The following is a 22943-nucleotide window of genomic DNA, read 5'->3' as shown; positions in this document are numbered from 1 at the left end:
AAAAATAAAAAAGTCTAACCTCTCTTTCTTATTGTATATAGAACGGAGCCAACATTAAGCATACTGATCATGAGGGACGCACCTGTTTGGCGTATGCGCGTGCAGCACAATCGCTGGCAACAGCGAAATCCCTGAAGGCTGCCGCCGCCGCAGCTGCGGTCGCAAACGCGGCGAACGGTAGCAACACGAACACAAACTCGAGCACTGCTAGCAATACGAGTTCCTGTTCGTCGACCGCATCCACCACAGCCACCACCACAACAACAAGCAATGCGACGAACAGTGCCACAGCAAGTGGCGCAGCGGCAGCGCCGGCAACAAATGGTGGCATACCAGCGCCACAGTACAGCGTCGAAGAGACAACAGCGCTGGTGGAGCTGTTAACGAGCTTAGGTTGCCCCGAGTCGGCGCCCTTGACGGCCAGTGGCACGCTACCGCGTCGCCGCGACACGCTGGGCACACCCTACGAGAAGACCGTATCGGGTGTCATATAAAGAGCTTGCACTTAAAAGGGAAAGGCAGCGCGCTTTGGCCGTTTGCAATAACAATAAGCTTATAGTCTAAGTTAAAAAGCTGTACAACAGTTGAAGTATTGACATTAGTAGGAAGAAAATGTATGGCAATCGTGCGTTGGTAATAGAGCCACAATTTGCTTATTTAGTTATAGTCATGTAGATATATATGTGTATATGCGTCTGTCTGAAGTCGGTATAAGTTGAATTGAGAGGAAATAATAATTTATCATGCTGCTTAGAGAAAGTGCTGTCGTAATGGAGAGCTTGATAGCCACTTTTTAAGTCTTTTAATTAGCCGAATTTAATTTATTACACATTTTAACTATGTATTTTTAAATAAAGTAATTTAATAATTAAAGCAAGCATATTGGAAGTTAGTATGATAGTACGAAGTTTGTTTTCCGATTGATAAGCTCTTAAACACAGCAAGCTTTCAGTTTTAAAATCACAAAAAAGTATGTAAATTACTAAGCAAACTCGTAAAAGCTGTTAATATAATTTTTATTTTTTAAAATATCTTATTATGGCAAAGAAAATGTCTTGTATGTATGTTGGTATGTCTGTTTACATTATATACGTACATAAGTACAATATACATATATAAATATATTTTTTTCTGTGTAAACTCCGAGTAAAAAAATGTAGATGTTAGTCCCTACACTCGCAAGGAGTACGCTTTAAAATGTTAAAAAAAATGGATAACGGTTTATCCAAGTGAAGTCGTCTAGAAATAGCTGCACCTCAAATCTACTTTTAAACAAGATTTCTGTTAGGCACTTTTAACTGACAATCTTAAAGTAAGTTTACTTTTATGTTGAAAAACAGCAAAAATCGCTTTTATTTAAGTTTATTTATGTTAAAATAATTTCGTTTAACTTTTTGTTAACTAAACCAATCGTTACCGTTTAAATGATAAATATTGCTAAATATTATTTTATTTCGAGTGCTCGAAAAAAATTTAAAAATATATTAAAACAACGCTAAATATTTATTTAAAGCTAAGCAGTTTTGAAAATGTAAGAAATAATAGGAAACCTTTACGAATCGAAATATTACGACTTGTCAAATACTTTTACAAAATACTGTACGCTCATCCGTCGCTTAAAAAAATATGAATTCGCAATCTCAATAACGTCAAGTAATGTCCAGTAATGTGCTTTCGGTTTTTAAATTGAAATTTTATTTTGATAAAAATTTTAAAGAATGATTTTAAAAAGAAACCTGCAAATTGTCGTTTCATTATTTGTTTTTTTTTTTGGAAGACTTAATGTTTTTGTGAAGATTTTTTTTGCATAAATTTTTATGTAATGTAAAAATGATTAACAGAATAATCTGTTCATTAAAATCAGAGAACAAAAACTGGATTACACAAGATTTTATTAAAAGAAAAACACGAAAAACCGAAATATTTAGTGTCTGCTTTTTTTTCGAGTAAACTATTTTCTTAAACATTTTATTTGTTGTTGTTTTGTTAAGCTTTGTTTATAACACTCTTAAATAGTTCTGCTGCAATGTGAACCGATGCAAGTATATTAGGTATAATTTTTATTTAAATCATGTTTGAATACGCTTCAAGTTTTTGAAAACGCTCACTTATAGTTTTATTTTTTATTTCTCTTAATTATAAAATTTAGTTATTATTTAGTTGATTTGTATTGTGTGAAAAATATAATATAATAAAATATTATTTAATTTGCATAAATTGTTTCGTTTTATTTGTTGCTGCGGAAAGTTCGAATGATGCAAAATTTTAAAAAATATGTTACATTTTATTTTATAGTTTATGGTAACTGGCAGCCACATTTAGTGCTCTCAATCAAGGTGGAACTGTATTTTGGGCCTTAAATCGGAGTACAGAAACAAGTCTCGTTCGTTGCTTTAAAATTAAAATTTCAACCAAAAAATAAATACTATATTTACTATATTTTTTTACTATATTTTTTAGTATTTAAAATAAAAAACCGCAAATAAACTTTGAAGAATAATGCTAAACTTTTTACAAATTAAATTTAAATTTTTTTTTTTTTTTGATATCTTCAATGAGTTGTTCTACTTTTTTGTTATTGTAATACAAGCATTTTCGAATTGTGTTATTTTCTACTAGTTTCTGGAAGTGTAAAGAAGAATAGAGTCAGCACTTAAAATACAACTACTGAAATGATAGTCACGTGAGAACCATAAAAGGGAAATGAAATAGTCATAAATATAAGTTAATAAAAAGTTGAAAAATACCGAAAAATAAAGATATGGCATAAACTTATACAAATAAATATGTAGCAAGGTAATAATTATGCACGAAAGAACAAAAATGCAGTAGAGCATATTTAAAACAGTTCACATATGTACATACATACATATATGTACAATGCTTACCAACACACATAAAGAAAATATGATTTTCAATAGTAAAGTAATGCTTTAAGCGTGTACCAACGTTGCACTTCAATAAATATACACACACACACACTTAAACATTTAAATATAAACTAATTGTATTTAAATATTATATACTTGACAAAATGTTGTGCATTAATTGAAAATAAAATACTTACACAATAAAAGTAAAACTTTAAATACACACATATATTGTATTCATTGACACACGTAAACATTGTTGTAGGGTTTATTGCATAAAAGTGATGCAAACCTTAAAAAAAAATTTAAAAAGTAAAATAAAAATAAAAGAAATAAACACACTTGCGGCTAAATCGAATAAATTGAGCAAAGAATTTGTAAATTTTGTACCGAATTGGAAACTTTTGCAATTGTTTTCTCTAACTTTAAAAATACGTAAATCTACGGAAATCTTATTTACCAAATGCTTATTACTTAGTAAACTTAAGAAAATATATGTAGTGGCAATGCTAATGTAATTCATAAATTATTTCATAAAAATGAAGAGTTACAATGAAATATACACATTCGCTAAAAATGCAATAAACTAATGAAAATACCGTATATAACGTTAATAAGTAATTAGAGACAGTCAATTTTTAATATTAATTATCAAGGTAAGTAAACGCTGGGACACTCTGTGCTAATATGATTGCAAAGTAATATTTGTAGCATACCTTTAGGCTGATGTTAATTCGGAAACAAAGGCAGAAAACATAAAACAATTAATTAATGTTCTCAGCACAAGGTAGGTAGGAAAGAAGGACAATTCATTGGCTAAATACTTCAGGCCTATTATTCTCACTTTCTTCATGTTAAAGGTGACAGAAAGGTTGGTCTATTAGCACTGCTCTATATCAACTTACTGCTGAAAGTTGGAATTCGATTTCAAGAAATCGGTCGTGCATCTAGCAGTGCGTCCCACGCTACAGTGCGCAGATGGATAGAGGTATACTGCGCATTACGATCGCTGAAATTACTATGAGGAAGAATATGATTTGTTTTGGTGCTATGAGAACTTGCGCATAGAGCGGTGGACTGTCACCGCTTCTATGGAGCCTCGTAGTAGATGACATTCTTGGGCTGCCTACGAACAATGAGATTCGGTGTGAGGGATACACCGACGATTTTGTCATAATGGCAACAGGCAAATTCGAGAATACTCTCAGCGATATAATTCAAAGCGGCATAAGCCTTGCAAAGGTATGGTGCAATACGGTTGGACTAAATACCAAACCGTTGGAAACAACCATCATCCCCTTCACAAAAAGAAGATCTCTATCAGGCTTGAGAATCCCAACCCTTGGTGCCAGGGAGTTAGAGGTATCTAAGAAGGCTTAATACCTAAGATCTCCATCTTCCAGTGGAATAGACGTGTGGAAATAACATTGTTACAAAGGCACACATGACCGGTATATCCTGCGGTTGTAAACCAAGCAGCAGTAGGGGGCTCTATACCATGATCGTGAGGTCTATCGTTACTTATGGAAAAGTTGTTTGGGCATCGTATGTCTGTGCCTTTGGTGTTATGTGAACTTGCCCAACGGCAGCACTTGAGGTCATGCTGGAGCTCACACGGCTACATATGGTAATTCATCAGACAAAGAAGCATACCATATTACTCATCGCCGCAGAGGGGTATGGCAAACAGTGTTCTGGAGTAAATTTATGGCACCAAGTTACACTAGGGTTACTACAGATTTTCGATGAAACCCGAGCTCGTCATCTGCTATGGGTGGCGATTTAGCTAGCTCCAAGTATGTCATTCACTGGGAGGAAGTGCTTTTCTGAAGTTAGTTGTATGCGTAGACCGGTCGCTGTATTGTTGAATGTGGTCGACGTAATCAAACAGTGAGCATTTAATGCTCTTAGGAACCGGCTCCGCTTCAACAGACGATTGCATAGATGATTTCATAGAAACTGCTTGGAAAGAAGTGTGTTGCTTAACCGGAAGCATGCAGAACTTACTAGGTGTTCGAAAGCAGACATCAGGAGACATTCTATTATCAAACGGATTGCAGTGTTCCAGCACGTCTGAGATTTTCACAAAATCCATACGACCACTTTAATGGTGCATTGTTGATAACCAACCGGCCGATTACCTTGTATGTTGCCAAGAACGTTTCTTTGTCTTTACTACTGGAGCTGCAGCCTAGCTTGAGGATTTTCTTGCGGCTCTGTACTTGGTAATAATCGGTCTAAAATTTTAGGGTTGCTGACAGACGGAATTTTAATGCCATCTACTGGGATATTAACATCCAATCTGTACTCCTTCATCAAGTTCAAGAATTTGGTCTCTGGGAAATTAGCAGGCGAGAGTGTTAGGCTCCTTGCAGAGAATAAGCAAGAACAAACTGTCTAGTTTGGAACATACATTTGGATGTCATCAATTCCATTGCCTAACGCCAATATCGTAAAAGCATGAGTTGATGGAAATTCCATCTGTTGGTGGAGAGTGTTTCGAAATGTACTCCATAGTTGTTCTTGCGTAGCGGAAGAAAACATTTTTTGGTAACTTCGAAGAATGGTGCCTAGTTGACAGCCCTTGGTCGGATAAATCCGGGTCCATACCAGTTACTTAAACCCAATTGTCGTGGGAACAGATATACACGATACTTATACTCACCTGTTGGAAAGACACTTAGTCAATCGTTGCAGCACTAAAAAACCTATGGCTTGGCTCTGATCCATTTTTCTCCCATATCTTTGAATAAAACTAATTTCTTTTCTGCTGTCGAGCTTTATTGTAGTTTTTATTATAATTAACTAATTCACAAAAATGAAATACTTGAAATTTTATAGATCGTGCAAATTACATAATATTGAGGAAAAAATATTTCATCAACTAAATTTTATAAGATAAAACATATTTTTATATGCAGGCAGTAAAATTCGAACTGAAGATGAAGTTTTTTAGAGTTTACAGTTAGTATTTGTATACAAGCTTTGTGAAACCCGACAAGCAACAGTTTTTTTTTTGTTTTATTATTAAAGTTAATAATGGACTGACGGAGAATTACTTATATATATTGTTTGTATATATTTTAGTAATAGGAAATTAAGGTTTAAAAGGCTGGGAACAATTTTAAACGTATTGTGGAATATTACATTCAAATAATTGGCAAACTAACTGCTATTATTCAATACGTCACGAAGTTATAAATCATCTTTATTCTTTTTTGTCCATCCTTTATTAAATATTAATGCAAATATTAAGAACCTAACGACACACAATGATTTAGTAATATAAAATTATATATAAAACCAAAAACGTTGTGAAGTGAAGAGCTCCGTGCGAGTGCAAGTTATGCACACTAGAGGGATATGCCCTACGAGCGGCCGAATTTTGACGGTGAGCTTTAAAGCTTTTGTGAAAGCAGCTACACCAACTTGCAGAGCTTTCATGGGGGTTCTTTTCAATAAGTGTTTTATCTATATTTTGTTTTTGTTCTATGCAAAACAACGAAAACGAAGGCAGAGAGAATGGGGCTCTTTCAAAAGGGGTTGCTGTTTACGACTATGATTAACATAAATTAAATAATTAGTTATGGTTTGAAATTAAATCCTGATATGATTATATGTATTTTTGTTCTTTTTGTAGTAAAAATAAACGTTATATTAAGAAAAAGTATGTGTATGTGCAACGGGTAAGTCGAAAGTAAGACGCAGAAATCAGCAGGGGTATTTTATTTAACTATGTGGGTAATTTACAGTACAATTTAAGAAAAAAAAACTAGTAGATATATTATATTTCATGATAGGTATTTAAATACGACTTAAGCAGAAATTAGTGGATTTTTTGATATTTCGAAAAATTTAAAGAATTTTTAATATTTGAGGATGTTTTAAAACTGGATTTACGTGCAGTATATAAATTGGTAGACATATCAGATGTCGCGTAAAAATACCCTAGCTGAACACTGCGTAATGCTTATTTTTCGAATTATACCGTTATAAATTACATAAAGAATATTTTCTATAGTATTAGTATAGTTAGGCATAAACTGTTTGGTGTTGCGGTTCATTTTATTGATGGAATGTGGCGCAGACTTTGTGGCGAAATTTTTAAATTTGAAAAAAAAAAATTAAAATAAAAAAAATATATAAATATAAAATAAAAATTAAAACAAAATTAGAAAAAAAAATAAACATAAAATAAAAAATTAAAAAAAATGTAGATTAATAAAATGAAAAATAAAAAGATATAAAAACCATTAATTAAAAAAAATATTAATTAAAAAACTAAATTAAAAAAATATTTAATAAAAACATTAATAAAATGAAAATTAAAAAAAAAAAAAATATAATTAAAAAAAAAATATTAAATGAAAAAATTATACTTAAAATATCAAAAAAAAATATAAATAAATTTTAAACTATTAAAAATTTAAAGGAAAAATTATTAAAAACAAAATAAAAAGAAATAATAAAAATAATAACTTTAAAAAAATGTATTAACAACCGGATATTAGGGGTAAACAATGTTGAATTTATGCATTTGTATTGAATGAAAATTTAATATTAAAAATCTAATTAATTTGCGATGCCACATATTACTTGTTCACAATTATTTTGTAAACGCCACAAAAATCTGCACGGCGCTTGTTTCCTGCGCGCTAAAAAAAGCAGATTTGAAAACGGCAACCCAAGAACAGTATGCTATATACATATGTACATACGTAACTACAAATATGTTATATGCATAATTGAATTTGAATTAATAAAATTTATTGAAATAATGTAATGCGCACACGCAGCGAAACATACAAGAAAATCTTAAATACACGACATATTTCAATTCCACGTCATCACAGACTTAACGGGAACAACAAACTATCATATGGAAGATATGCATTTGGATGGCAGTTCGAAATTCTAAATCAATGTAGTCTAACATTTTCTTTTACATTTCGGTACAATGTATACTTTGATACACGTACGCACCTGGATTCAAAATTTCTCGGAACAAAGCAAAAAATGGCAATTAAAAATGCGCTCAAGTACAAATATACTCCTACACTTAGAGAAGATTTCGAAGACTGTCGTGGTTACATGAGCTAGTACTTCGCGAAAGGCTGCGGCTACACAAACAAGCGAAATGCCCCAAGCTTTACAGCATTTACATGTACTGGATTTAGTAGAAGCTATTGAAGAAGCTTGTTGAGGCATTTTTGTGTATGCCAAAAATGTAGTTTTATTTTGGTTTCTCGCGAATGGTGGAAAATAAACAATGACAGCTGACTTTTGATAGCTGCTGATCGAAAGTTGTTTATAGCTATCAAATGAGATGCAACGAGCATTCCACTGCAACAGCTCCTTTAAAATATATCGTTAAAGAAAACGATGGTTCAGCGTTACCACGATTTATACGAGTCGAACTGGCAAACTGCGGCTGCTATTAGGCGAGCGAGACAGAATTTAACTAAGTTTAAGGTTAAAGTCAGAAGTGAAAGCAATAAAAAAAAATAAAGTGATTGAAGAGAGTTGTGTTGTGAATTTAGAGCTGAATGGAAGAGTGTTTATTTAGTCAAATTTTAATCAAGAAGTTTAAAAGTAAAGCGAAATTTTGGAAAATATTTAATGAAAAAAAAAAACGGAATTTTGGAAAAATATTTAGTGTAAAATTGTGGTTATTGCATATTATGGTTGTGTTTCCTTTTGTAGAATTGTTGTTTCATGCTTTCAAAAATGTGTCAAATGTGTGGTGTGGTTTTCCTGTAAAGATTTTTTTTAATTTCTCTTCTAATCATGTTCTAATGTAATTTTGTTTTTGAAATTTATATAGAATTATAATGCAGTTGTTATTGTTTCAACTCTAAGCGCAATGTCAAACACACCGCCAATATAAACACAAAAATCGCCTAGTCGCTTCACCAAAGGCACGCTACCATCGCCATCACAAATAATATTTTGCCAACGCCGAGTTTAATACCCAAAGCCACTACATATATTACCGTGCTTTCTTTGCATGTTGCTTTTGCTGTTGATGTCATATATGCATACGATCTTCCTAAACTGCCATATCAACAACACCGACATGTCTCACCATCACTCATCGCCATAATCTTCACCTTCCTATCTATCCATCGTCGTTGTGGTTTTCAAATAAACTGGATAAAGTTGTAATTGTTGCTTTTAAGGTTTTCTAACTGCTCGTACGCACTCACAGTTGTTTTTTTTTTAATTTTTTTGGTTTTTGTTTTTTTTGCTGCTGCTGCTGTCGCACTGATGCTACTACTGCTAACGCTGTTGTAGCCTTTATGGCTGCCGCCGCCCTTGTTGTTATTGCGTTGAATAAATTCTCTCATCATTCACGTTTTGGAATTTATCTGTTTTGTTTTTCTTGGTTTGGTTTGAATTGATTTGATTTTGTTTTTCGTTTTCATAGATCCTTAATCCTTCGTAAGCTCTTCTTATTCTTTATCTTCCCTAATCATCATCATTTCTTCATTAGTTTTTATGATCTTGAGTTCACACAAAACGCTCCACGCAGGCGTTGCTCCTGCAGCGTGTATGGGTTCATTTTTTGTTCGCCTTGAATTTCGAATAGAAATTAGAGATCTGCTCGTAACGCACGGGTATGGTGTCCAAGATGCCAGTAAAACTAAAGTTTGTTTGATTGCGTTGTTTCTCATGCAGTGAATCGCCAGACAAATATGTGATGACATTGCTTTGGAATTCGGCAGATTTGGGATCCGAATGATTGGCAACAAGATGATTGCAAAACTGTGCAATTTGCAAGAATACGCTGGCGTCGCGATCTGAAAAGTGACAGTGGAAGAAAAGAATGCATTAAGATGTGTGTACATATTGGTTAGTAAACTGATTTTAATGCTCACCTAGTTTTCGGGGTATTTTCAACAAGGAAAGGGTCAAATTCTCATTATCACGCTGTGCGCGCAAATGTCTATTTCCATGCTTAAACTCTTGCTCCAGCCAACGTATGACATTACGTGCATTTTCACTTCGTTTCTTCAGATCGTCCAACTCGTTCAAAACTTAAATGAAAATTATATATTACAACAAGGCCCGAGTACAAAAACAGCACTATATATAATTTTACCTGCATTCGGTATGAGTACTATAAACTTCTTGGTTTTTACCAAATTTTTAACTATGCCGTTATATTCAGTCAAAGCTTTAGCGTCAACAACTAGGAATGGCGTCATGATGATGTTCAATGGATTTTTTCTTAACTAAAATTGAATCGAAAATGTATAAATTATTAAACGAATGAAAAGATTTTACTCCTGAAAAACACTCACCTCCTCCTCAAGTGTCTCGACTTCATTCTTAAGCCACAGCTTGCCCATCATCTCACACTTCTTCGACATAGCCTCCGAGCGTTCTTCGTCAGCGCCACTGCTGGATTGTAGCAAAACTTTGTCGCACATCGCGCTATTGGTGGTCGTGGAAGCGGATGTGCCTCCACCACCGCCACCACCAGCACCGCCGAAGTTATTGCTTGTGACCGACTTTTCAATATTACGATTGCGCAAATAACCTTTGCGCGGCATTTTCTTGCATTCCTCAACAGTATCTTTCTCTTCATTGCTGGTGTAACTCTTGCGCACTATGCCATTCTTACGGTCCGAGTAACGGCGTGTGCGTCCTTCAGCTCGCTTACGTGTTGCATTCTTCACTGTGCGTCGCTCACGACGACGTGAGGACGATTTCTTCTCCTCACGCTTTTTCTTAGCATTCTCAGTGAAGCGACGACTCTTTACACAGAAGCGATAATTGAATTTCTTTTGCTTGCAAATAAAGAAACCGAAGTCCACCATTTTGAAAATACGCAAAATACACTCCTCTTCGGGTGTGACGTGTTCGCGTATGGTTGTCTCCCAATCGAGAGTTAGTTGGGTACCTTGGAAAATGTCGAAATTTTTGAAAACGAAATCTTCTGCCAATGGCACATTGGCGCGTACATCGAATAAATCACCGAGGGGAGTGCGCACATTGGGTGTAGTTAGGAATTCACGTTCGAAGTATACTTTACGTGTAAATATGTCGATATTGCAGTAATTTAGCAGCTTCATAATCTTGTGTATGAATTCCGGATTGGAGTGATAGCAACCAAAGAGTATTTCATGATTGATGCGCAACCAATCGTATAGAATTTTCAAAGCACGCATGGTTGGCTCGTGGCGCGCAAACTCAATTATTATATTCGGATTAATTTTTGTATACTTGTTGCGATAAACGAGTTTCTTTGGCGGCTCACCCGGATTGAAGTTGACATCTTCGATAGTTTGATGCTTCTCATTATTTTCGAGTACTGCCGGTAGAGATTCCTCGTTGTCGGTATTCTTGAAATTGAGGGAGCCACTACCATTCATCTGCAATATCTCAAAACTGCGCAGCAATTCCTCGCTATCAACCTCCTGTGAATCGGTGCGTTGTTTTGCCAGTGTTGCCTGTTGCTCATCAGGATAAATAATTTTCTCCTCCTCAATAACAATGTCTTCATTGTCGGAGAAAGTCGGACCAACGCCTTCATTGGAAGTCAAGCTCTCCTTGGAAGCTGCCGAAGTTAAACGTGGCGCATTTTGCTCCTGAGCTATTGATTTTGTTGGCTGTGTGACAAAGTCTAACAAAAAATGCAAAATTGTTAATTATATCAGTATGAATTTAATTTATTTTTGGTACTATTCAACATACCTGCTTCATCAGCCTCCTCGCGTTCATCAGCCACTGGCTCGGCTTCGATGTCACTGAAATCTGTATCAAAATTTGAACTTAAATCGGTGTAGTCCTCATCGTCTGTGCTAAAGTCGGTATCCATATCGCTTTCGGTGTCATAACACGAACTATCATCCGATTGCGCAATTTTGCGTCTACGACGACGTAGTTTCATGCCTTTCTTCTTGCTCTTGCACGACAACGGTGTCTTAAGGTCGCTCTCTTTCGCTTCATCGCTCGAACGCGTAGATATGGGGTCACCATTCTTTTCGGTGCCACCATCAATTTTGGTGTGCTTATGACTGTCCTGAGTTTTGATGGCATATTCGTCATTTGAGTTTTGACTGTCGCGCGAATCAGATGAACATTCTTTCAACGACAATTTAGCATTAAGTTTCTTCTCCTTTTTGTCAGCCTCGCCGATAGTAACAAGCCAATTTTTATATTCGTTGCGTGACTTGCGTACAACCATATTGAACTCATCAAACTTATCTGAGTACATTTCATGAAATTCTTCATTCTCCGCAGATTTGGCCAAAATTGTTTGCTCTAGATTTACAATGCAGGCATCCATTAGATCGGAGCACACAGCTACTAGGAAAGCATTCAGCGAGTAAACCTTCTGGGAGTTTATCATCTTTAGCTTAGATAAGCAGAAAAACAGTATCGAGACAATTTTGAAGATGCAACTCTCTTCAATGGTGAATGCCTTAGAGCAGAGCACTTTGCGCAAATCTACAAGTACACAGTGGCAAAGAGAGTTGAAATCGGGCACTTCTTTATCGAAGAAAAATATGTCTACAATCAAATAAAAGCGAGCGTAGAAGTCTTGAAGACTAAATTCTATCTTCTCTGGGTCCAATTTTTCCAGGTAATCGGCATGAGAGGCAAAAAGTTTACACACATTATTTTCACTTAACTCAAATGGTACAATGCTAACCAACGAGTATAAGTAATGATAGATGGAATCCAAATCGTGATTTTGGCCATAGTAGAGTGTACCCAACTGATTTTGGGACATGCCAATTGCCGGATTCAATTTGAATGCTTCAAAGTAATATTTGGCAGCTTGTTGTTTAGTAACCTTTAGACGTGTGTCAATGCGAAAGTCCAAAAAGTAACGGTGCAAATCGCCTAAACTCAACAGTGATGAATGTATAGTATCTAAAGCAAATGAAACTGCTTCCAAACTTTTATCCACTGGATGTGCAGCACTAACATCACCTGTGCCATTGTTCTCGTCTGTTTGCTTATGATCGATTTCACTCAAATAGCCGTCACTAATAATACTAAAATCAATTAAGTATTTCAAGTCAAGATCATATATCTCTTCCATTTGGGCTGCCATTCGTTTGTAATTTGATATTCCAGCGCAGAGAAAACGTTCCACTTTTAATAGATTGTCTTGAGTACTCATCTGGGTGGTGTCTTTTAATTCTTTGTGCCAGTTTTTCTTCACGTAAGCGATAAACTCATAATATCCCTTGCGCCACATGATTTCACGAGCTTTCTTACCCACTGATTGGTAGTCCTTGAACACAATCTTTTTGCAAAGCTGAACCAGCTGAGAACGTTTCTCTTCCAAATCATGTTGAAACAGTTGAGAAATGGTGCTAATATGTTTCTTTTCATCGTCCAGTTGTTTGGCAACAATGTAGAGAGATCTATAAAAAAAAAAAATTAAAAATTTAACAAAAATCGTATTTCAATAACAAATTCCTAAATATTAATATTTTATTTGTACATAACAATCGCGCGAATTCTTTTAGTGAGCAGCGAAAAAACACGAAACTTTACAAATTAGTGCAAATAACAAAATTCATTATGTGAAACAACGTTGGGTCTGTTAAACCGGAAAACAAAGCAAACTGATAAGCATAATATGGCACGAATCCACGTATATATAATTACACACATGCAATCATATACTTATACATTAAAATGTAATTAGAATTTATACTTAAAAATGCATTTTAAAGACATTTCAAGAAGGTAATCAATGATGATATTAAAAATCATTACATTTAATGTAAGAAATATGTTATTCTGGTTTCTGTTTTAGCGTAATTCACACGATGCTAAGTGAATATCGTTTACCTATAGATCTCCTTCACTTCGGGTGTTAATCCGTTTCCGTTCCCACCACTATTTTGGGTGACGTTCTTATTGTAAATAATATCGCTGGCACTTGCATTAGTAATCGTAGTATTCTGGCCAAAGCCTCCGACACTATCTCCGGAAGCATTCGAGCCTCCAGAACTGAAACTTTGCTCCATATTTGAAGCCTCTTTCTGACGCCACAATTTTATATTCTTTAATTGTACTTATCAATTTCTTTCTGTAATTTCGATCCAAACACTACTATATTTCTGTCCTTTCTGCAAAATAAGAAAAATATTTACGTAATTAACAAAATATATGAAATATTCTTGAATATTTAATAATATGCAACAAAATAATTATATTGAAGATCTGAAATTTTGACAAGTAAAAAATTTTGAAAACACAATTTAAACACATGAAAATGTATGTATGCTATATATTGAGTAAAAATATTTGCTCAACAACGATAATGTTTATAAAGGTTTATATGCAGAATTTTTTATACGTGTATTATATGCAACAAATCACTACTGCGGACGTGCATTTTTGTATACATATACATATTTAAAGAACAAGCTGACAATGGATTCGAGGATAAAATTTATCCGCCTCTTTTCATTATTTTTCAAGATTACTTTTCTAGTAATTTTACGATGTGTCATATGCATTTTTTTCAACATATTTCCGAAAAAATTGGTTTAATAAACAGTTCTAATAATGTTACGAAAATAAATTGCCTTCGTTACTTATTTGCACTGCTTTCATACGATGTTCAGTACCTACAATCGCACAAGTTCGTCAATATCCACTTCAAAGCTCGAATTTCGTATTGAATAATCAATACTTAAGTTTTGCAATTTCTTTATTTTTATAATTTAAGTCTTGTTTTTCCAAATGAGGCTTTGGTGACTACTCATTTCATTTTTCATGGGCACAATTTTCATATTGCGAAATTAAAAAACCAATAACTCATTGTAATAATTTTTTACCTGTATCTTCAGTGCGCCTTTCGCGTAATAATTACTAATTTCAATTTTCAAACTCAATTACCTTTGTCTATATTATTTGGGTATTTATATTTTATTTTTGCTTTAAAGACGTAAAATTATTCACTCACAGCTGCTGTTTTTACAAATTCCAAAAACTTTTGCTTTTCATCGTTTTTTTCCATCAGTTCATACGAAATTTCGTTTGTCTATACGTTCTTCTCTTTCTTGCATCACCCGAAAGTTGTAGAATTCGCAGCGTTGTATTGAGAAGAACAACATCGAGGACCAGAAACCTGGAGTTTATTCAAAATAAACTCAAGATTAATTTTAAAATATTTGCACTTATAGAAATGATATAATTTAAATTTTCATATGATATAGAAATTATATTCTACCCATGCACACAACCCATAACATTTTTCAGAAACATGTAATGTTCGCTAGTACCAAATAAAACAAGAATATTGTAGTTTTCGATACAAGTATAGTTTCAAATCTGTTCCTATACTTATGCTGTAGATTTGACTGTTATACGTGGAGAGTTAAGTTTTCTTTAACAAAATTCATTACATGCAAAATAAACAGCGGAAATAATCTACTTTAACTATTTTACGCACTATTTTAGAAATATTATATTAGAAAGAGGATAATGTTCCTTAATCACTGTTTTCCAAAAAAATCCTTACCTCTGGAAAAAGACGTGGGTGTAAGTATTTAAAAAATTTTTGATATTTATTTTAATATCTGGATCGCCTTTTGTGCAATGCCACATATATATCCAACATCTTTTTCGAAATTAAACTTTACAATTCCATTGTATTTCTCACTCGTGACGAAAAAATACAGAAACAATTTTTATTAATGACAATAATATGAACTATATGTAATGTTTCGCTTCTGTTACAGTTAAATGTCAAATATTATTCGCTGCTCTACTACAATGAGCTGTCAAACAATGCAACTCTGAATTTTTGACACGAGTTGTTGGGTTTCTTCTTTGCTTCCTTTCCTTCTCTGTTTCTACTCAAAATGGGTGAGTGCGACTTTTACGCGTTCGACTAAAATTTTCAAGAAAATCCTTAAACATCATTGTTTTAAAATGTGAAAACTTCTGCAAATTGTGTTTATTTCAACTATATGATAGTGAAGAATTATATAGTACAATTATTTCCAAGATCGGAAATTGAATTATGTGAAAAATGCTTGTGTCGAAATGTTGACCTGAGTGAAGCTAATGGCTGCTGTGTTAAAGTGATACTAGGAGGATTTTCTTGAAAATAGTTTATGAATTTGTGTAGTTTGATTGTGAAATCACTGACTGGATTCTTTGTTTTCCAGGTATTAGCCGCGATAGTGCTCACAAGCGCCGCGCCACTGGTGGCAAACGCAAGTCCCTCCGCAAGAAGCGCAAGTTCGAGTTGGGTCGTCCAGCTGCAAACACCAAGGTATGTCAATCTATATATATATAGTGTTTAGGAGCTTTAGCATTTATGGAAAGAATTGTTATTTCCATAAATCAAAATGCCCAAAATTTTCACATGATGATCTCTATGTTAACTGTAAGCGCGTTTAGTTCCTATGGAGCTATACAATTTTTGATGAATGCATTATTATGTTCGGACTACTGATTAGTATAGGACGAAATCTTAATATTATAAATTTGTTCGATATTTATTTAAATTTATCTCAATTTTATTTTAGCTCGGTGCACCACGCATCCACAAAGTACGCACACGCGGTGGTAACACCAAATTCCGTGCTTTGCGTTTGGAAACCGGTAACTTTGCGTGGGCTTCTGAGGGTATTGCCCGTCGTACTCGTATTGCTGATGTAGTCTACAATGCATCAAACAATGAGTTGGTACGTACCAAAACTTTGGTAAAGAACACCATTGTTGTTATTGACGCCACACCATTCCGTCAATGGTATGAATCGCACTATGTGTTGCCTTTGGGACGCAAACGTAATCCCAAACATCAAAAAACGGAAGATGAGAATGACGTGCTGAACAAGAAGCGCAGTGAAAAAGTAATGAAGAAATACTTGGAACGTCAAAAGTTCGCCAAAGTAGAAGCCGCTCTTGAAGATCAGTTCATCTCTGGACGTATCCTTGGTGAGTTTTATTCATTATAAATAAAGACGTCTTTAAGAACTGTGAATACCAGATGATGTTAAATTCTTAAGCGATCCAACAACATTATTGTATCAAACTTGTTCTAAGTGCGATGCAAGCCTGTTGGGCGTGATTTCGCTTGTCATAGTTACTCTGATTCTATTCTCCATTTAAGGCAATACTGTTTTTATTTGTTTATATGTACTAATGTGTGTTATTTTTGTTTTGCAGCCTGCGTTTCATCTCGTCCAGGTCAATGCGGTCGTTCTGATGGATACATCCTAGAGGGCAAAGAATTGGAATTCTATCTTAAGAAAATTAAGTCAAAGAAATAAACATCCCTAACAAATTCAAATACAAAAGGGCTGATTTTTACAAAAACAAAAAACAAATAAAAATGTTGCGTTATTTGTAACATTAGAAATACGTGCGCAAGTGCGGCTTATTTAATTTTAAATTAACACAACAACATGAAACTCATCATTAAACAAATATGACATACATTTTAAGCTCTATCATCAGTTAAACATTTATGACATACGTTCTAAGTTTTATCATCAGTTTAATTGTTTTACCAATCTCCACTTTCAAAACAAAAACCGCGATTCTTCAATCATCATTCAAATTCTTTTTTTAAGTTCCCGCAGAAATTTTAAATTTGCTGATTTAGAGAAAGTGTTAAATCAAGCTAAGGTAAGTGGGAACGTTACAATATCTCCAGTAACTAACAAAAGACAAATTTCTATTTTGATTACGTTTGTGGAATTCATCATGCTTGGATTTGTTGCTGTTTTACTGAACTAAGGTCTAACGACTAATGTTTTGTAAACCTATTCGGTAATATATTTTTCTGAAATCACATGAATAGCATGCAATTTTAACCCTTCCAAACATTGGAGGTTGAGGCCTTTGAAAGTCGACTCTGGAGCTAGCTTTGTTTACAAAAGTCACCTGTTCACTGAACTGACAGTCATAAATGAGACGAGCTGTCAAATTTTCTTGGCAATTTTAAACAACGTTTTTCTCTTATACAAAGCTTAGTATTTTTCTGTCAAATTCATTCCGAGACGAGTAAGAAGTGGTAGGTTTCGGGTGTAGCCGAACATTTTGTACCCTTGCATTTCGTAGAATTTATGGCGAGGAAATATTACCACAAACCAACTAAACTTTATTTTAACAAAGTTAGCTGTAATACATGTACAATAAAGTATTCCCTACAAGAATTTGATTTGGATTGGATAGATTGGATGGCAGCTACAAGCTATAGTGATCCGATAACAGATTGTTTAGTATATCGTGGCCGACAGATGAGCAGATATTGAGGAGAAATATAAGTAACTTGAGAAAAATCTCAAAAACTTAGGGCAAGTCTTTCGTGTTTATACAAACGGACGGGCAGACATACCTATTGATCGTGGCTATGCCAACATAGATTTTCAAGTTTCATAAAGATATCTACTTTTACTCTGGTTATCGATTGCCCATAGACAAAGTGCACTTTGAGTGTAGACTGGAGCTTAGATTAATAATTTTATTGACATTTTTTGTTTTTTGGATGATGTGTCCAGAAGTTTAACATAAGGCATTTGAGCACACTGTTGGCAGCACTGTTTTTTAATGAGCCTTTTGGACATTTGAGATCACCCATTTCATCGCATTGGATTATAGAATATCCAAATTGTAGTTTTTTGAGGGCTTTTCTAGCGTCTTGTAGTTTTGTATAATTGGGGGATTCGGTAGAAATTCAGAGTATATAAACTTGATCAGGGAGCATCCAAATCTCCTTAAATTAATGATGGTCACAGACATATTTCCCGTAACTGGGAATTGGCGCAGGGATGCACCGCCTTTGCTCTTTTGTTTGAACATCTATAATAACTTGTTCGACTCGCATCTCTCCTGGTTAGGTTAAATGGCCCTTCCCTCAGGTTGGCGTGGAGATCACACTTATACTGTTATGTTCAGTCCTTTGTAAAACCAGAAGAAAAACTCCTATACTTAGACATCAGCTGTTGCGAAAACGCCCTGAACTTAGCACAAATCTGCTAAAATGTTTTATATCTAATTTTGCTATTTCACCTGGATGTCTAAGGGTATGATATCATAGGTGTTTTTGCTTTGATCTGCCGAAAGCGGGACCTTCAAAGAACAAGTGCTGAGTTGATTCTACCTTTTCTTCCTGGCAGCTGATGCAGCTGGCATCCGCTAAGTTGTTTAACTGACCTGAATGTCGGCCGGGTAGTGTCCCCTTGAAAGATGGACTTTGCTGAGAGCGAAGAGCTCCCTAGACCCCTTTCGCCACCTTGTGACCGCACAGCTACTGTTGACAAACGCTAGTTGAGCTGGTCTGAAGCTCAATGGTCCAGTAACAAACCATAAGAAGCCAACGGAGCCCCTACTCTTCTTGTCCAAATAAGCTCGTCAGTCCTACATTTTGCTGCAATATCGCTGTGGTCGCATCTCTCCAACACTTGTCCAACTGAATACAACTATAGTTAGTTCCTCCAAGGAAAGGTGTTTTAATACCAGCAGCATACTTCCGTCAAATGCGTCCAGTAGTCTGCGAGGCTTGTCTTTCCGATGGCATTTAAACCTCCGGATTTTTATATTCCTAATAAAGTATATATGTATATGTAAGTATAAACTATTAAAAGGCCTTGCGCCCAGTGGCAGACATTTCGGGGTTCGACAGGGTTGGATAAGGTTTTAACAGGCTGACCCTCCTTTAACTCGTTTAACTAACCAATAACCAGGTTTATTTGTCTGCACTTCGCCGTTCAATTTGAAAAGATAACATCGCTCTGCTGACCGTTCTTGTCGGAGTATACATATTATGCAGAATCGGTGAAATACCAATTCAAGTTTCTGATCGCTTTGAAACGAAAATTTGTCTAAATTCCAAAACAACAGTTTTCAATTGATGGAAATATATGAAAACCTGCTAGAGTCAATTAAAGTGTGTTTTGTAGAGACATATGTATGTATGTACATAGTTTTCAAGAAGAAATAAAAATATTTAATAATATGACCAAGAAATTAGCTTTATTATGCAGATAAGACTTTGACATTGTGTTTTAAATATATAGTTTCGGACAAGTGACCGCCACGGCTGGATCGAATATACATACATATGTATGTACTATACCTCAGTCGAGAGGCCCAACAATATTCGACCACTTTTTGCCGCAATTGGGGCTGTATGTCATCGCAGTCGCATGGTCTTAGATGCCACGTCACCGGCGCACGAGGAGAGATTATGGGACCCAAAGTTTCCTCGGCTATGTGTCAAGTTGTCTTGTTTGAACTAAAGATCGTTCACAGCAACAGCTTCCAACTCAGGCTCGAAAACTTCATTTTTCATGGTTCCATAGCGCTCCCCATTAGCTGCAACATTATGGTCGCCTTTATTTTTGGAAGAAATATGAGCCAATGATTCCGTTTGCTCATAGAACACACCAAACAGCGACTTTTTGAGAATATAACGGCTCCTCAACAATGGCTTATGGATTATCATCACTCCCAAAGGTGAGCTTCATCGCTGAAAAAAAATTTCTTGTGAAATTCGGGTTCGATGCACTTTGTTCGGCGTCTCTGATGGTGCCCATTATCCATTAGAGTAAATGTGGTGCGAAACTGATTCATGGTTGACGCACGCCTAAAAAACTCCCGTTACTAGGTACAGATATAATACGGTTATGTTGATAATAAACAATTGTGTGAGTACCTGAACTCTGACCTGTCGTTTCGCTATATTTTACCGATTTATTATCGTCAGTGGCAAACAATTAACGTTTGTTTTGACCAAAGCTTACAGCCATAAATCACTTAACAATCTAGCGCCATTCATGTCGTATTTTCTTGACGAGAAAATAACAAGAAATAAGTCCCATTTCGAATGAGCCATTTCTATAGTTACACTTGCATTGACGGTGGATATGAAAGAAGCTTTGTCTCCTAGTTTTTCAGGCGGTTACCACGACCACAACCGATTATTTCATGTTATGCAACACATTTTCTGGCCGAGAGTGCGTATAACTCTCATAGATAATTGGCCAACACATGATATATTGTGGGAAATTTCCAAATACTTGTGCAGTTATGTGCGCCTGTATGTATGCAATGCGTAAGCGGGCATTTCGGCGGTGGCATGGGCTTCCATCCACACATACTCGTATATATGTACATACATACGCTTGCAATGACCCCAAATTGACGCTGTTTTGAATTTCAGGAGGTAATGCTGCTGTGCGTTTTGCCACAGTTTGCGGGTGGTGTACCGCACACACGTACACACTAACATGTGTGTTCAGTGCTTGTTTTTGTTTTGTATTGAATTTGAAAATTTATGGCTTAAAATTTGCCATTTGACAATTACGAGCGTTCGTCAAACCCATTATTGTGCATGGAGCCAGTTTACGACCAAACGCAGAGCTCGTAGCACGTTCATCCTCCATTCTTACATGCCAACTTACATATGTACGTAAGGGTATCTGCATTCCAAATCGGGAATGTGCGGATTCTCGAAATTCCATTTCTTATCTATGAAGCTGAAAACTTTCCCGGCAAAAAGAAAAATATTGCAAATTTATTGAAGTAATGAGTAAATTGGCTTTAACAAGAAAAAATAGTTAACTGCGTTGCACCGAATATAATACCCTTCACGTGTAAAAAAGTTTCTTTACAGGACATTATAGATATATGTATGTATGTATGTACATATGTATGTATATATGGTAGATGGTGTAAACTTCAATCTATACAAGGACTTCATTTTAATCGGGCAGTTTGATATGTACAATAATAATAATAATCAATGCCAAATTTCGTGAGGATGTCTTGTCAAGATAATAAGTGTCCATACAAGAACTTCATTTGGATCAATTAATTTGTGTAGCACCTAATTGCTAAACAATTCGGCGCCGTTTGCAGCAACTCGGACTAACTTTTGGAAAGACGTTACGTCGAGAGCTAAAGCTTGTGCAAGAACTGAAGACGTTCGACCTTCTCAAGCGACATCGCTTAGTTCTATGAACTCTTAAAAAGTTCCGAGAAGATCCAACGTTTTCGAGCCAAATTTTGTCCAGCGATGAGACCTTTTCTGGCTCAATGGGTATGTAGCTAGCTAAATTAAAATTGCCGCATTTGGTCCGGTGGAATCATCGGTCCATAATGCAGGTGAGAACGTATCGTCATTGGCGACCGTTACCGCGTCATGACAACCGACTATTTGATGCCTGCAATTGAAGCCGAGATCAACATTTGGTTTCAACAAGACGGCGCCACTTCCACAATCAATTGATTTATTAAGAAAACACTTCGGTGGGAAGATTAATTCACGTTTTGGGCCGGTTGATTGGCTATTAACATCGTTTTCCTTTACTATTATCTTAAAAACAAGATCACATTCAACATTTTCATGAATAAGATCTAGATCATTTTTTTTTTTAATTTTGAGAAACTGTGAAATATTTTTAATTTTTTTTATCTAAAAATTTAACTGTAAAATGGACGATAAATTTATTTAAAGGCTTGAAAGTTCCACTCTTCAGTACATTTCGTTTTGGGTATGTCTTGGAAGTACTCTAATATTTTGTAGTTATTTACATGTATTGCACATACACACATTTGCACATATATTTCTAACCGTTTGAGGAGTGATTGACGTCGCTTATGAGGCGCGTGTGAGTGCCTCATAAGCGCATCTTCCTGCCTTTAATGGACAACAAACACTTTTACAATTCACAAAAGAATTTGCACAATGCTCTGCTGTGCGGCTCCACTCTCAAATTTTTCCATTCACCACAATATCTTAATTCTGGACAGCCTATGAACCAATGAACCAATGAACCGTTTGACGATTAATCACTTCGTTCTATTGTTTTCGTACGCAATTTACGATTTTCCTGGGCGGGGTGATCGGTTTGGGCGGAACCGGCATGTGCGCGCAATTTGCAGAATTTCAGTTATCCAAAGCGCTTTGATAGTGTTGCAATTATGCTATCAAATATATGTACATATGTACATACATATGTATGGTTGTATTCTTTAGTATGCATTAATATGTGTGTGTATGTGTGGTTTAGTGAATAATTGTGCATTTTCGGCACGTTTCATATAGCAGGCATTCTCCTAATGGTTATCTTACAA

The 22943-nt window shown here is 35.2% G+C and overlaps 3 protein-coding genes and 1 non-coding gene across 10 annotated transcripts in view; 3 read left to right on the top strand and 1 right to left on the bottom strand.

Annotated features, from left to right (window-relative positions):
* Positions 1 to 2447, top strand: part of LOC105232275 (centaurin-gamma-1A) — a 267016-nt gene extending 264569 nt beyond the window's left edge. For both annotated transcript variants that reach the window (XM_049447738.1, XM_049447741.1), the window contains one exon: positions 42 to 2447. In XM_049447738.1, the coding sequence (XP_049303695.1) occupies positions 42 to 494 (453 nt within the window). In that variant the 3' untranslated portion in view covers positions 495 to 2447. The remainder of the gene's footprint in view (positions 1 to 41) is intronic.
* Positions 1 to 17222, top strand: part of LOC105232266 (40S ribosomal protein S8) — a 366487-nt gene extending 349265 nt beyond the window's left edge. For 3 of the 4 annotated variants that reach the window (XM_049447853.1, XM_049447850.1, XM_049447857.1), the window contains exons 2-4: positions 16022 to 16128; positions 16385 to 16796; positions 17028 to 17222. In XM_049447853.1, the coding sequence (XP_049303810.1) occupies positions 16022 to 16128; positions 16385 to 16796; positions 17028 to 17131 (623 nt within the window). In that variant the 3' untranslated portion in view covers positions 17132 to 17222. Of the gene's footprint in view, positions 1 to 15682; positions 15717 to 16021; positions 16129 to 16384; positions 16797 to 17027 lie in introns of those variants that run through there. The other variant, XM_011213905.4, reaches the window with a different exon arrangement.
* On the bottom strand, positions 1953 to 14930 carry LOC105232267 (nonsense-mediated mRNA decay factor SMG5). 3 transcript variants are annotated; one of them, XM_011213907.4, is made up of 7 exons: positions 14812 to 14930; positions 13689 to 13969; positions 11571 to 13255; positions 10175 to 11499; positions 9973 to 10105; positions 9749 to 9907; positions 1953 to 9670 (listed from the first exon to the last, which is right to left on the bottom strand). In XM_011213907.4, exons 2-7 carry the CDS (start codon positions 13865 to 13867, stop codon positions 9429 to 9431), a joined length of 3723 nt encoding a protein of 1240 aa, XP_011212209.2. In that variant the 5' UTR covers positions 13868 to 13969; positions 14812 to 14930; the 3' UTR covers positions 1953 to 9428. The 3 variants fall into 3 exon arrangements, with proteins under 3 accessions (XP_011212209.2, XP_011212208.2, XP_011212210.2); XM_011213906.4 differs by having other exon boundaries at positions 14745 to 14893; XM_011213908.4 differs by having other exon boundaries at positions 14684 to 14830.
* On the top strand, positions 16910 to 16955 carry LOC115066587 (small nucleolar RNA R442). The gene has a single exon (XR_003846143.1). It is a non-coding gene; the product is annotated as a small nucleolar RNA R442 (small nucleolar RNA).
* Positions 17223 to 22943: the final 5721 nt, after the last annotated feature.

This window comes from Bactrocera dorsalis, chromosome 1 (genome assembly GCF_023373825.1).
Source record: "Bactrocera dorsalis isolate Fly_Bdor chromosome 1, ASM2337382v1, whole genome shotgun sequence".
In the NCBI taxonomy this organism is placed as follows: domain Eukaryota; kingdom Metazoa; phylum Arthropoda; class Insecta; order Diptera; family Tephritidae; genus Bactrocera; species Bactrocera dorsalis.
Note: the sequence above shows the minus strand (reverse complement) of the source record. Positions and strands in the feature narration are given on the sequence as shown.